We start from the raw sequence: 16,396 nt of genomic DNA, 5'->3' as shown, positions 1-16,396 counted from the left end.
GGACGTTTGACCTCCCGACCGCGCCGTGACGGAGGCAACGTCGTTTCTGTGGTAACGGTCTGCGCGTCCTCCTAGGAGCCGTGGGCGGAGCACGGCGGCTGGAGTTGCAGGTGAGTTGGGTAATGCTGGCTACCGGTAGGGACGTGGGGAAAGTCTAGGGCGCCGGTCGCTCATCCACAGGTCGTCTCCGGGACTGGGATGCCCGTCCGAGGATGGGTGGATCTATGGAGCCCTGTTGCCAGGCAAGGGGATAGGAACCCGGCTCCGGTCAGGACGCTCGAGGGCGTGGAAAAACAGGCTGGCCAGAAAAACTGCCATTCCCGGCATGCCGAGCGACGAGCTGCTAGGCTCCTAGACGGCCCGACGCCGCTGTGCATTTTAGGCTTTGTAGTCTTTGAGATTTACTCCCTCTTGGTTTCTGGCTAGTTGTGACTAAATACTTAACTTTAAGACTTGTAATTTAAAGTAACTGAAGGTTTTTAAAAGCCAGATAATAGAAATAAAGTGAAAATAAATCGTCAGAGTAATAGCAAATATGCCAACCTTGTGGTCAGATAAACATATTTAAATTTTCTTTGTGCCTTAATTTCATCAATTCTCTTAGCCCCCGATGTCCCTAACTATACGACGCAAATAATATCTATTTCACCAGAATTAAAAAGAAAAATATAAGTAAAGGGCTCAGTAAATTTTAGTCGGAATATTTCTTGAACTGCTTTCAGAAACAAAAATTAATATGAGTGTGCCAATGATTAAGAGAATTTTTAAAAATAGAATTTATTTTTTAAGAGCAGGTTTAGTTTCACAGGAACATTGAATGCAAAGTACAGAAAATTCCTATTTCTCCTGCCCTGGACTCCAGCCACTGCACTATCAATATCCACCACCAGCGTAGTGAACCTATGTTGACATATCTTCATCAACCAACCTTCATAGTTTACATAGGGTTTACTCGTCATGTTGTGCATTCTGTGGGATTTGACAAATAATACAGTGCCATCTGTCCACCATTATGGAATGGTAAAGAACATTTTCACTGCCCTAAAAATCTTCCGTGCTCCGCCTGTGCATCCCTCCTTCCCATTTTGTTTCCTGTAACCACTAATTTTTTTTCAATGGCAGTCTTTTGTAGACTGTCATATTAGAATTATATAGTGTGTAGTCTTTTCAGGTTGGTTTATTTCACTTGGTAATATTCATTTTAGATTCCTCCCTGTCTTGTCATGGCTTGATAGCTCATTGTTTAAAAGATTGACAGTTGCAAGCCTCTTTTGGTGTTTGGAAAATATATTTATATATTTATGTATGCAGATCACGTCCACCTTTGCAGAAGAAATTTTATGCTGATTTCCCAGACTGAAGTCACCTGTAACCAATATAAAAACGTTTGCCATAGTTTCTGTACATCTTATTATTATTTAAATATTGAACGTTTTCTCGCTTTTCAAATTTTAAATAAATTGAATGAGATTTTATATAACTGTGATAAAGAGAAGTCACCTAAGGAAAGAAATAGCTATTAAAATAAAAAGATATTTCCCTTGAGTTCTCTTCAGATTGTAACTATACACAATTGATTTGACAAAGTTTAATCATCTATAGCAGCCTCTCAAAGACACAAACACCTAGAATGTTTTATTTCTGATTGCCATCCTTCCATTTAATTGTATGTGGATTCAATTCAGCTGTTTTTTTAAAAGCAAAATTTATCAACGTTATTGCTTTTCTTCTTCTCATCAGTGCTTATTTATATACACCTGCTCATTTACTTGTCTTTCCCCAGGATTTCATCTTGCATTCCACTTTTGATTTTTTTTTTTCTTCTTCCTGATATGTATCTTTTACTGGTTCTTTCATCTAGGTAATTTGAATGGTAGTTTTTTCAGTCTTTGTAGTGAATTGTCTTTCTTTTCACCTTCATTTTTTAATGATCACTCATCTAGGTACAGAATTCCAGGTTAATGATTATTTTTACCTCTACATTTCTAAAATACTGTTCTAGTGATCCAGAAATTATAGCCCATTGGCCAAATTCAGCTCATTATCTATTTTCATGTGGCTCACAAGCTAACACATTTAAAAACATTTTTAGGAGTTCCCGTCATGGCGCAGTGGTTAACGAATCCGACTAGGAACCATGAGGTTGCGGGTTCGGTCCCTGCCCTTGCTCAGTGGGTTAACGATCCGGCGTTGCCGTGAGCTGTGGTGTAGGTTGCAGACGCGGCTCGGATCCCGCGTTGCTGTGGCTCTGGCATAGGCCGGTGGCTACAGCTCCTATTAGACCCCTAGCCTGGGAACCTCCATATGCCGTGGGAGCGGCCCAAGAAATAGCAACAACAACAACAAAAAAAACAAAGAAACAAACAAAAAAAAAACATTTTTAAACAATTGAGAGAAAACTAAAAGAATATCTCATGATGCCCTCAACTATATAAAAGTCAAATTTCAGTGTCCATAATTAAAAAATTTTAGAGTACAGTTGTCATGAAATTTGAGCAGGTATATATCTAACAACAAAAAGCCAAGTGATACAATACTGTGTTTTGAAAGAAGACCATAGGAGTTCCCATCATGGTGCTTCGGAAATGAATCCAACAAGGAACAATGAGGTTGCGGATTCTATCCCTGGCCTCGCTCAGTGGATTAAGGATCTGGCGTTGCCGTGAGCTGTGGTGTAGATCCCAAACGTGGCTTGGATCTGGCATTGCTGTGGCTGTGATGTAGGCCAGCGGCTACAGCTCTGATTAGACCCCTAGCCTGGGAACCTCCACATGCCGCAGGTGCGGCCCTAAAAAAAGACCATACACACTGTATAATTCTATTTTTATGATGCCTAAAAAATGGCAAAGAGCATCTGTGTGACACAAGTCCACACAGCAGTTACATTTGGAGGAGAGAACCAGTGGGCGTGCCCTGGGCCAGCCCTCCAGGGGCTGGGAATGCCCCATACTGCTCTCTTTTTTTTTTTTTACATTTTTTCCCATAATTATTTTTAATTACAACAATAATAAAAACTCCATCAATGAAGCAAATCTTGTTAGAAACTAATTAAGAAAACTTGATAGAATTCAAATTGGAAACAGTTTGAATTGACAATTCTGAGTGCATAGTGGTAAGAAACTATCTATCATACAGTAATTAAAGAACATTTTAAATCTTACCCTTCAGCTGTATCTTCATAGCTCTTTTATAATTGTAAGTAACTAGCTAGTTAACTAATTCCAAAGCAAATATATTCATCACTGTATACAATTTTCTTTTCATGTTCAATAATATCTAGTGATTGGTTTGCATGGTTTAGGAAGAATGCCTGTTCTTTAAATTTTTTTTTTTTACAAAATAAAATACATATATTTAAACACAATTACATTCACACAGATTATTATATCATGGATCTTAAAAAACATATTAAACGACTCTTTTGGAGAAGTTGAATGGAAAATATGCTGAGACAAATAGGAAATTTATTCTATACTTTATCCCATTTTGTATGGCTTTCATCTTTACTATTTAGTATTATCTATTACATTTCAATTTTTCTTTAAAAATTAGCATTATATTAAAATTGTGTGTATTATGCAACTAAAATTTATAAAGAAGAAAGCCTTATATATCATTAAGTATTTTATATAGCATAATAAAAAGAATCACTTAATGTAAGAATAACAAAAATAATACACCCTCTGAAAATAAGTAAAACATAAAATGCATAAGTTGGTTAAAAAACAGTGTAACTATATAAATATGTCCTCACAATTTGTTACATCTCATTGATTCTTCAATAAAGGCATTACACCATTCTAGGTAATGTGACAAACAAGACATTATAGACTTTACATTGTACCATGGAGAGAAATGGTTATTAATAATCCCATACTGCTCTTAAAGTCTGTGCAATGGCAAAAATTAACTTTCCTGTGTTGGAGCTTACTGGCCAAGAACGTTAATCAGATGTTTTTCCTTAGGGAAAAGGAAGAGAGGAAAAAGAAAGGAAGGGAGGAAAAAGAGAGAGAGGTGGGGAGAGACACCCACTGAGTTAACGAGACATTGAGAGAAAGGTTGAAATCATTTTGTGGCCCACTGTTCTGTGGACAGCATACCCAGCACATTTTTCTGAACATGAGACCCTCCACTGTTGCAGTCATCCGAGAGTCTCCCCAGAGGGGCTGTGGGAGAGGCTGGGTTCTACAAAGAAAGCAGGCACTTAAAAAAAATTTTTTTATTATATTTGATTTGCAATGTTCTATCAATTTCTGCAGTTCAGTAAAGTGACTCAAAAAGTATATACATTCTTTTTCTCACATTATCCTTCATCGTGTTGCATCAGAGGTGATGAGATAGAGCTTCCTGTGCCATACAGCGGGATCTCATTGTTTATCCACTCCAAATACAATAGTTTGCATCTACTAACCCCAAACTCCCAGTCCATCCCACTCCCTCCCCTTCCCCTGAAAGCAGGTGCTTAATCCTGGAATGTCTCAGACAGTTTAATGGACATTGTGCACCCTGAGGAAGGCCCTTGCAAGAAGCATTTATTTTCTTTCTTTTTTTCTTTTTGGCTCTGCCTGTAGCATGAGGAAGTTCCTGGGCCAGGGATTGAACCCAAGCCACAGCGGTGACAACATTGGATCCTTAACCGCTAGGCCAACAGGGAGCTCATACTTATTTGACCATAGGACTCTTTTCACCTCAAAATATCCCTCAGGACTGTTGCCCTTCAGGGCTCCAGTTTGGAGCCTTTTTTTTTTTTTTTTTTTTTTGCTTTTAAAAGCCTAAGTTTTGCTTTTAAAAACATGTTTGAAAAAAAACAAAACAGAACACGTTTGGAACATGGGCAGCTGTTGTCAGTATTTCCACTGTAACTCTTGACCATGATTAAATAGGAGAGGACCCTGAATCAGTAAATACTTCCTTTCAGTGTTCCTCTTGTTAGAATATTTTAAAGCAGTTTTGTTGGAAACAAAGGACATAGTTGCAGACTTTTCTAGACAGGCCAGTTCTCAGAAACATCATTCTCCTGGAGAAACATGTGTTAGTTGGTTTTGGGGGACACTGTCACAGCCCATCCCCAGGGGTGTGAGAGGGACACGTCCCACTGGCACTCTATGCCATGCTTGTTCTGACCACCTGGAGACTGGATGAATGTCTCATTTTGTAAATACTGTAACCAGAGCAACTTGTCATCTCAGGCTAACCGTGGGCTGTTTTTCTCTCTTTTGGGGACAGGATAAAGAATGTCAGTACTCACCTCTCCCAGAGGCAAGGTAGAAGTGGTTCATTGCCGGAGAACAGAGTCGCAGGATATTTACTGTATCAAAAAACCTCATTAGAAAATTTACCCAGAAGCTGTTTGGGAGTCTTAATATCATCTATCTTCTGTAAGTATGTAGCCAAGTAAGCTCCAGCGTGTTTGTTGGTTTTATTACACACCTGAAGGGGGCTCCCCTCCTTTCTCCTCATGGGGCTTATGGCCAGTCAACAGGCAACGGGCAAATCTGTCCCACTGAATAGAAGATCTCTGGGAATAGCCATCCCCAAGTCCCATAACAATATGGGAAACTGAAAAGGTTTCCTGTGGGTTTTGGATTCAGACAAACTTGGGTTCAAATCTCTACTGCCCTACCCCCTAGTAGAGTCACTTGGGGCAAGTTAATATTAGCTACCAGTTTTGAGAATTCATTTTCTTTCAGGATCTGTGCTTTGCTAACATTGTCCTGTTTAACTCTGAGGTGGCCACTGTCATGTCCATTTTACAGATGAGAAAGTGGAGGCCTGCCTGAGGTCAGGAAGTTAGTAAGTGACGAAGCCTGGATGTGCTCTTAGCCACTTCTGTTGAAATGTTCTCCTAAACTTCAAAATATGCATAGTTTTTAAAAAGATCTTTTTTTCTCCCTGGTTCATTTTTTCGGATACTAGAATTTGAGTATCCTATAATCTGTTTCTCATTAATTTATTGAAAATGATAAGAGCTTAGTATTTTGGATTTCATAAAGATTCAAGTTAAATACAGTTGAAATGCTTAAACTAGGCCAGCCTAAGCCATTCATATTTGCAATTTGTGCTCACCACACTAATGAGTGTAATGGAAATTTAGCATAGTTTTGTTGGAGAGTAGTCAGGCAATATGTATAAAATGCTTTAAAAATACATGTAACAATGAAATAATTTCATTTTTGGCATTATGGTGGATTAAACACCTAAATGATGTCCTGTGGATGGAAACATGTTGATAAACACACACACACACACCCCTTTAGGACTGTGCAGAGACCATTATCAAAATGAAATCAGAAACTGAGGAGAATAGCAGAAACCATTGCCTCTTTCTCCTTGAGGATTTTTGCTACATTCTGGACACCTCATGCTTCTGTTTTGACAGTCTTCCAAAAAATAGAGGATAAATACTCCCTCCAATGAGGGAGGGAAGTATTACATTACCTTGAATAGAACTGAGTTGTTCTTTGTAAGAACGAGGGAGACATAAACCCGTGTCATAAAAGTGGACAGTAAAGAAACTAGCCTATTTCAACCACAGCAAGAATGAAGGGGGATAAAGCCCCCTCCCCAAGAATTCAGAAGCATGTTTTTTGTTTGTTTGTTTGTTTTTTAGTAGTTGCACTTGCAGCATATGGAAATTCCCTGGCTAGGGGTTGAATTGGAGCTGCAGCTGAGGCCTGAGCCACAGCCGCAGCAACACAGGATCCAGGTTCATCTGTGACCTATACCACAGCTTGTGGCAACACTGGATCCTTAACGCACAGAGTGAGGCAAGGGATCGAACCCACATCCTCATGGACACTATGGCAGGTTCTTGACCTGCTGAGCCATGACAGGAACTCCCATAAGCATGTGTTGATTCAAGGTCTAAGACTGAATAAAGTAAAGTGGAGAATTTGATCAAAAGTGGTTGCAGGTTAGTGGTATGTGGAGGAAAATGGCTGAAATAAACACAAATCATGTCTGAAGGGATGGAGCTTCAGCTCACACTTCAAATACCACACAGATAAAGTTCCAAGGAACCTGAGCTCACAGTAAAAATCAAAAATATACAGAGAAATGTGCATCATAAGTGAGAACCAGCAGCAGAAAATATATGGTAAGACCACACTCTCAAAGACTTCAGATACTACATCAAAGTGTTATACCTTACCATGTTTAAAGTGAAAAAGTCTATCTTAAAAGACCATGAAAATGAATAATGAGGTTTGAAAAAAGTCTAGTAGGTCAGCTAGAAAAAAATATCATTAAAATTAAAAGCTCAGTGGATGAATTAAACATCATATCAGGCACAAGTGACAACAGAAGTAGTGAACTCGAAGACCAGTAGCAATAAATTACCTAGAATTCAGCACAAAGAGACAGAGACAAAAAATAAGAGTGGAATATTTGACAATTTGGTTGCCATAAAGCAACCCCAGCAGTGGTTAGTATCACGCATAACACATTCTTTGACAGCAATGCAATGGAGTTAGAAATAGACAATTTCTAACAAAATTAAGATAATTAAGATTATCTTAACAAAAAGATAATTAAGCACTGCCCATATATTTGAAACTTTAAAAATGGAGTGATAGGGAGTTCCCGTCATAGATCAATGGTTAATGAATCTGACTAGCATCCATGAAGATGCAGGTTTGATCCCTGGCCTTGCTCAGTGGGTTAAGAATCCGGCATTGCTGTGACTGTGGTGTAGGCTGGCAGCTGCAGCTCTGATCTGACCCCTAGCCCTGGGAACCTCCATATGCTGCAGGTACAGCCCTAAAAAGCAAAACAAACAAACAAAAAAGCAATGATAAATAATCATGGGTCAAAAAGAAAAATTGGAATACATTAATTGAATGAAAATATGTAAGAGATGTTGCATGCTATATATGAAATCAAGTTAACTGGGTGCCTCAGCTAAACAAAGTGTGAGAGTTTGTGACACTGGAGGCTCATGTATGTGCCTTGCTTTTTTGGGGCCTCTGTGTTCTTCTCCCACTGTAGTCTCTGCCTCTTCACTAGGTCTGGGCCTGTGACTTACCCAGCAAAATGTGTTAGATGTGAGCTGTGCGGTCCCAGGCCCAGGCCTAGGGTGAGGCGTGTAGTCAGGCCCATGCTAGTTACCTGAAAGTTCTCCAAGGCCAGTCACTTCTGAACATGAGCTACTTACCCTACTGGATCCTGGAGTAGCCATAAGGGTCCCTGGAATCCACGTGTCTAATGTGTTCTCGTATTTTCTAAATTGGCAGAAATGAAAAGCGTTAGGTTACATCATGTGGCAGGGAAGTAAAGTTATTTTCATGTTAAAATGGGATCCTTTTAAATGAAAACTTAGATACAGTAGAAATTGGTGCACCATTGTAAACCAATGATACTTTAATAAAGAATATGAATAAATAGATGAATAAATGGATAAAAATATAGAGACCAGCCTCGAAGGCAGAGTATTTTTATAATTTATTATAGTTGATAATATAGTATTCTGTTACTTTCTGCTGTATAGTAAAGTGACCCCCCCCCACACACATATATATATACACACACCTTCTTTTTCTCATGTCATCCTCCATCATATTGGATCACAAGTGATTGGTTATAGTTTCCTGTGCTATACAGCAGGATCTCATTGCTTAACCACTACAAATGCAAAAGCTTGGATCTACTAACCCCATACTCCCAGTCCATCCCACTCCCTCCCCCTCCCCCTCGGCAACCACGAGTCTATTCTCCATGTGCATGAGTTTGTTTTCTATAGATAGGTTCATTTATACCATATATTAGATTCCAGATATAAGTCATATCATATGGTATTTGTCTTTATCTTTCTAACTTCATTTAGGATGAGTCTCCAGTTCCATCCATGTTGCTGCAAATGGCATTATTTTGTTCTTTTTTATTTCATTTTCATTAGGGTAGTATTTCATTAGGGTAGTATTTCATTTTCATTAGGGTCCTGAAGCTCTCTCACCCAGGCAGCCTTTCATTTTCACATTGGATAAGGCCCATCCCCTCTTCAGACCAACCTTGGGCTTAGAGACTCATAATGTGGGCATTTCTAAAACTGGTGGTTTCTTTTCTAGTTTACTCAACTTCATTTTATTAATTGCCAGCTCATTCACAGAGGAATGAGTAAAACTGGTGTCACCTAAAAACCCTGCTCAGTGTAGAGGGAGGAAGTGAGCAGATGGAGCAGAGCGGGTGAGTGGGGAAAGGGCCAAAAGACTGGGCCACGTGGAACACAGATGTCACTGTGCAGTCAAGGGGGGCTGGAAACGCTGGGATTCAGAGTGCAGGGATGTCAAGGGCCACCAGGCCGTTTCACTCATGCTGCTTAACAAGGTGGAAAGTAGGGACACTGTTTCATCAAGATTTCCATCAGGTACAGTTAAGGAAAATGAGTTTTCACCGAAACCAGCTGAACAAATGAAGCATTGCTCAAATGAAAAAAACTCTGTTTTCTATTCTTGGGTATATCTTTGAGCTTTAATATATTTTACGTGAAATACGTGTGTGTATGTCTATTTTTAAAACAAGGCTCCCTTGGTTTGGATCTGGCTTATTACAAAGAATAATTTGAAACCATCTTTAAAGAAACTACCTTTTCCTTCTACATTTTCCCTTTTCTCCCTCTTTTGCTCCCATGATTTTTATCTGGCCTGTAGAAAACCTCATGGCTAAGAGGTAATAAGTGGAATTTGTACTTACAAAAGGATTCCCTGCAAAAGTTACTTTTTGTAGTCAGCTCTTTGGAAACTGCAGTGCATTTTCCCACTGAAACAAAGTTACTCATGGCTGGCTTCCCAGGCCAACCCACAAAAGCCTATTTAATCTCTAATGTCTGTGTGGTGTGGTTCTGTACTAATTGTACAATGGACCACAACCACACCACCCTAGGTTCCCATGGATAAATGCATCTCAAGTTCATTTGGGATTCCAGGAACACATTTCTCTTGCTTCCCGAGGGGATGGCGGCTGCTGGGTCCTAGCTCTTGCCCACTTCCTCCTCTGCCACCATCACCAGCGTCATCACTGACACGCATGGGGCCTGTGCCCCGCCAGGCCTTCTCTCATCTGGGTTTACAATGAGGACTGTCAGCATGAAGCTGTAGGTTGTGGTTCTGGGGGCCTGGAGTAGAGGAGCCCAGAGGACCAGGAACCACAGGGACCCCGGTGGGAGTGGAATGAGGGGCAGGGGCTTCAGTGAATCCTACAGAAGCTGGGGGCTGACTCCCCCGCTAATGAGCACCCTGCATGTATTCTGCGTTCTCAGTGCCTGAGGGCTGCAGTGCTGAGCCGGGGCCCTTGGGCCAGGTGCACCCCTGATGAAGTCCCCCGTGGCTGAGGGCTGTGACCTTCTAAGAGGGGACAGTGGCTGTGGGTGCTGAGATTGACATCCCAAGCACAGTGTTTCCCAAAGATGCCTACCCCCCTGGTGGTACCCAGGGTGCTTTGACTTGATAGATGCAGAACAATTTTTGTTTTAACTGTTACATCTTCATTTTTATAGTTACCTTCTATTTAGAGCAAAGGATACTGGTTTTCCATTTATAATAGTGATATAAATTTTTTAAGATTTTTTTATTTTTTCTATTATAGTTGATTTACAATGTGCTGTCAATTTCTGCTGTATAGCAAAATTACCCAGTCATACTAAATTTTTTTAAAAATGAAATAGACTTATACCAAAAGTGAACTGGTTTAAAGAAAATAATTAAGTACAGGAAGTGCATGTTGTGAGAGACTGCTCTTTGCTGAATGACTGTAGTAAGATGTTATGCCAACAAGTGGAAAAGAAGTAGGCTACAGGCAGTATGGGTTGTGCAGTTCCATTTTTTTTTTTGTCTGTTTGTTTTTGTTTTTGTTTTTTTTTCTTTTTAGGGCCACACCTGCAGCATATGGAAGTTCCCAGGCTAGGGGTCGAATTGGAGCTGTAGCTGTTGGCCTACACCACAGCAATGCCAGATCCAAGCCTTGTCTGCGACTTACACCACAGCTCACTGCAGCGCTGGATCCTTAACCCACTGAGCAAGGCCAGGGATCGAACCTGGGTCCTCATGGATACTAGTCAGATTCCTTTCCACTGAGCCACGACAGGAACTCTTGTACTTTCTACTTTTGACTGCACTGATGCTGCACTACTTTTTGATAGATATGTAACTGGGGGAGTTCCCTCATGGCTCAATGGGTTAGGGAGCCAGTGTTGTCACTGTGGTGGCTTTGGTTGCAGCTGTGGCACGGGTTTGATCCCTGGCCTGGGAACTTCCTCATGCCATGGGTGTGGCCCAAAAAAGAAAAGAAAAGTGTCACCAGGAAGCATATACAGTGTTCTAGTCTCCCACCATCTCTCCTCCTTCAGTCATATGCTGTCTTCTCTCCTGTCCCCTTAATAGGAAGATGGATAACTTCTGCTGCCTTTGTTTTTTGAAGGAATATTTAAATCTGGTTTTTTCCAGCTTAAGACACCAGTAGAGTCCATGCTGCAGAGAAAGGGAAAACTGCATTTCAGGTTCCGTACAAGCGACCCTCCATGTAGTATACTGCATGCTGTCTCGAGGTCATAGCTCTTACTGTTGTGCCACAAGACAGTGTAGTACATGGGGGGAACCCTCAGGACATCCCTTTGGGACAGCCACCAGAATAAAGGAAGACCTTCTTCTCCTCCCTTATCTTCATTAACTCCTAGTTCGCCTTTGCTTAAGCAAGACCCTTGGGGTCTCCGTTTCTGCAGCTGGATCAGGTGATACTGTAGGGGCTCAGGTGCCAGAAGGATCACTGAGCCCAGGGCCATGGGGGTCTGGAGAAAGAAGTTAAAATTGCACAGAGGAATTCCCAATGTGGCTCAGTGGTAAGGAACCTGACTAGTATCCATGAAGACGTGGGTCCGATCCCTGGCTTTGCTCAGTGGGTTAAGGATCCAGCATTGCTGTGAGCTGTGGTGTAGGTTGCAGACATGGCTCGGATCTGGCGTTGCTTTGGCTGAGGTATAGGCTGGCAGTTGTGGCTCCGCTTTAACTCCTATCCTAGGAACTTCCATATGCTGTAAGTGAGGCCCTAAAAAACAACACAAAACAAAAAAAATTGCTGACAGGTGAGCTGAGCTCTCAGCTCCACTGCTCTGCATGGGTGACCAACCCATCCCACTTTGCAGATAGCATTGCTGGCTTTAGTACTGACAGTCCTGTGCCCTGGGCACCTTCTCAGTCTCAGGCACACAGGGACGGTTGGCCAAATAAATGTGCATGTCGAGGCCACCCACAGTGGGTTTGGCCACATGGAGAGGACGTTGGAAGACTGCAGTCAAACAGTTTTCCTGGCCAGTCTCCAAGGGAGGGGATTGGACTCATTTTATCATAAAGATGACATTCATTTTTTCTAATGAAATGTGATTGTGAAGGTGTAGCTGATGGCACAGATGTCCTGGAAGGCATACTGCCAGTGTTGATGCCACCTCTTATCGTACCTTGTGCAGTGGTCGCCAAACTCCAGGAGCCAGATGTGGGAGAAAATGACACCCCTTCACCTCACTCTTGGTACCTTCTTCATGTGTGCAATTCGAATCCCTTCCACAGGGAGAAGGCAAACCTCGCCATTACGCTTCACAACGACCATGAAGAGATCATGGCCCAGGCCACCTTCCTGGACTATCCCAACTGGAATGTCACCAAGCAGGATGACTGGGTGTCCGTGTTCCAAGAACTCGACAGTGAAATCCCCTGCACGGTAGGTAACCGCACACGTGGCTTATTGGAACAGCCTGAACTGGGAAGGGACGTCCTAGGTTTGCGTATGTTATCTTTTCAGTTTTGGGAGTAAGCTCTTCAGAAGTCACTGCAGAAAGTATATGACATCATAACAGGCAGAAATGAACTTAGCTGGTGAGGGGGGAAGGCGAGTCGGTGCAGGAGGAGGACTAGGGGGAGCGAGGAGGGAGCCGAGCACCTGAACATGTGTTTCCCAGGCCTCCATGCTCTACTCCCCAGTCTGTGTCCTGCTGGGAGGGCACCTGCCATTTACACACCTGCCCGGTAATAATGGCAGCAGAGCCTCAGATTCAAGTTATGCTCTGTAATTTTCCAAGTGCCTCTGGCTCAGTTGACGTCTTCCAGCTGCAGATACAGGTCAACCTGTTGACTAATGGGAACCATGTCAGCAGGTCCCAGGGAGTTGGGTTTTGGGACCTGGTGCCAAGCCTGAGCTGTCCCTGCCTGGCTGGCCCCCGTGGCTGCAGAGAGCCAGAGGCTGCGACTGTGGCAGCAGGCTTGCCTGTCAGTGCAGTTCAAGAGCATGTCCCCAGAGCCCTGGGGAAGGCCAGTTACATGAATGAGTAGATTCACGCACACCCGCAAACACGCACAGCTCAGCACATCATCCAGCATCTGTTCAGCTAAATACCGTCCCCCCACTCCATCCCCTGTGCTCTCCTCTACCCACTGCCCTCTGCTCCCAGTCACCGCTGTCAGAAAAATTATCTCCAACTTGGAAATAGGCCAAAAAGATTCTCACAGTCAGTGCTTATGCCTTCGACTGATCCTCTATTGACTGGGCTGCTTTACTGTTCTGCAGGAACAGTGATTGCCTTGTACATTTTTGTCCATTTAAGATGTAAATAACTTCCATCTGGTGGAAGAGATAACGTTAAAGGTCATAGCTTCTGGCCCATGGGACCTGAACTGTTTCGTATCTACATCTAGCTCGGCAGTCTTCTAACATTCCCTCATTAAACTGCCTGGAGTCAGCTTCTCAAGTGGAGTGGATCCTTTTTCTCGTCTTACTGGTCGCCTTCTGAATGGATAGGTTGACTGTGTCACCGATGTGTGCATCTGATATTCACATTTGAGAATTAAGACATTAACACCATTCTTCAGAAATTCTTTCACTTTTTGTTCCTTTTCTTGTTCCCTTTAAGATTGTTTCTTTTTAGGAGTTCCCGTCGTGGCGCAGTGGTTAACGAATCCGACTAGGAACCATGAGGTTATGGGTTCGATCCCTGCCTTGCTCAGTGGGTTAACGATCCGGCGTTGCCGTGGAGCTCTGGCGTAGGTTGCAGATGCAGCTCGGATCCCGCGTTACTGTGGCTCTGGCGTAGGCCGGCGGCTACATCTCCGATTCGACCCCTAGCCTGGGAACCTCCATATGCGTGGGAGCAGCCCAAAGAAATAGCAAAAAGACAAAAAAAAAAAAAAAGATTGTTTTCTTTTTAAACTACTTTCTACAACAGTACAGAGCCGGGCTGTCCAGTATGGTAGCCACCAGCCATAGGTAGCTAATGGGCACTTGAAACGTGGCTGCTTTGAATTGAGAGGAGCTCTAAGTATAAAAGATACACCAGGCATCAACTACTCAGTAGGAAAAAAAGACTGTTACATATTGACAATTTTTATTTTGTTTTTTTTTTTTTTTTTTAGGGCCACATCCGCAGCATATGGAGGTTCCCAGGCTAGGGGTCTAATTGGACCTGTTGTTGCCGGCCTACACCAGAGCCACAGCAATGCCAGATCTGAGCCTTGTCTTCGACCTACACCACAGCTCAAAGCAATGCTGGATCCTTAACCCACTGAGCGAGGCCAGGGATCGAACCTACAACCTCATGGCTCCTAGTCGGATTCATTTCTGCTGTGCCACGACAGGAACTCCACATATTGACAATTTTTATATTGACTACTTAAAAAGATAATTTGAATATGTTAGGTTAAATAAAATATATTAATGTTAATTTCACCAATTTCACCTACTTATCCTTACTCCTTTTTTATGACTACTAAAATTTTTTTTTTTTTTGGTCCTTTTAAGGCCACACTCGTGGCATATGGAGGTTCCCAGGCTAAGGGTTGAATCAGAGCTACAGCTGCTAGCCTACACCACATCCACAGCAATGTGGGATCCAAGCCAAGTCTGCGACCTACACCACAGGTCCCGGCAATGCCGGACCCTTAACTCACTGAGCGAGGCTAGGGATTGAACATGCGTCCTCCCGGATACTAGTCAGGTTTGTTTCCTCTGAGCCACAATGGGAACTCCTACTACTAGAAAATTTAAAGTTACATATGTGTCTAAGCATTTGTAGCTTGAATCATTTTTATTTCTTTTTAAATTGTAGTTGATTTACAGTGTTGTACCAATTTCTGCTGTACTGCAGAGTGACCCAGTCATACATATATACACATTCTCTTCCTCGTAATATCTGCCATCATGGTCTATCTCCAGAGATTGGATATAGTTCCCTGTGCTGTACAATAAGACCTCATTACTTACCCATTGGATTATTGTTCTTTCTTTTAAAATTATTTTTCTCTTGGATAGTATTGGTATAGAGCCTTAAGTCTTTTTATTTTATTTTATTTTATTTTCCCAGTGTACAGCAAGGGGATCAAGTTATCCTTACATGTATACATTTTTTCCCCACCCTTTGTTCTGTTGCAACATGAGTATCTAGACATAGTTCTCAATGCTACTCAGCAGGATCTCCTTGTAAATCTATTCTAAGTTGTGTCTGATAACCCCAAGCTCCCGATCCCTCCCACTCCCTTCCTCTCCCATCAGGCAGCCGCAAGTCTATTTTCCAAGTCCATGATTTTCTTTTCTGAGGAGATGTTCATTTGTGCTGGATATTAGATTCCAGTTATAAGTGATATTATATGGTATTTGTCTTTGTCTTTCTGGCTCATTTCACTCAGTATGGGAGTCTCTAGTTCCATCCATGTTGCTGCAAATGGCATTATGTCATTCTTTTTTATGGCTGAGTAGTATTCCATTGTGTATATATACCACATCTTCCAAATCCAATCATCTGTTCATGGACATTTGGGTTGTTTCCATGTCCTGGCTATTGTGAATAGTGCTACAATGAACATGTGGGTGCATGTGTCTCATTTAAGTAGAGTTTTGTCCGGATAGATGCCCAAGAGTGGGATTGGGGGGGGTCATATGGAAGTTCTATGTATGGATTTCTAAGGTATCTCCAAACTGTTCTCCATAGTGGCTGTACCAGTTTACATTCCCACCAACAGTGCAGGAGGGTTCCCTTTTCTCCACAACCCCTCCAGCACTTGTTATTTGTGGACTTATTAATGATGGTCGTTCTGACTGGTGTGAGGTGGTATCTCATGGTTGTTTTGATTTGCATTTCTCTTATAATCAGCGATGTTGAGCATTTTTTCATGTGTTTGCTGGCCATCTGTATATCTTCCTTGGAGAATAGTCTATTCAGGTCTTTTGCCCATTTTTCCATTGATTGATTGGCTTTTTTGCTGTTGGGTTGTATAAGTTGCTTATATTATTCTAGAGATTAAGCCCTTGTCCATTGCATCATTTGAAACTATTTTCTCCCATTCTGAAAGTTGTCTTTTTGTTTTCTTTTTGGTTTCCTTTGCTGTGCAAAAGCTTTTCAGTTTGATTAGTTCCCATGGGTTTGTTT

General features: G+C 42.0%; 1 protein-coding gene across 1 annotated transcript in view; it reads left to right on the top strand.

Annotated features, from left to right (window-relative positions):
- The first annotated feature begins 57 nt into the window (after positions 1–57).
- CFAP61 (cilia and flagella associated protein 61) overlaps positions 58–16,396 on the top strand; it is a 255,401-nt gene continuing 239,062 nt past the window's right edge. The window contains 4 exon segments of the mRNA XM_047771596.1: positions 58–110; positions 5,227–5,315; positions 5,317–5,378; positions 12,552–12,702. Of these exon segments, the coding sequence (XP_047627552.1) occupies positions 5,235–5,315; positions 5,317–5,378; positions 12,552–12,702 (294 nt within the window). The 5' untranslated portion in view covers positions 58–110; positions 5,227–5,234.

Source organism: Phacochoerus africanus, chromosome 3, assembly GCF_016906955.1.
Source record: "Phacochoerus africanus isolate WHEZ1 chromosome 3, ROS_Pafr_v1, whole genome shotgun sequence".
Lineage (NCBI taxonomy): Eukaryota > Metazoa > Chordata > Mammalia > Artiodactyla > Suidae > Phacochoerus > Phacochoerus africanus.
This window is presented reverse-complemented; position numbering and strand designations above follow the sequence as displayed.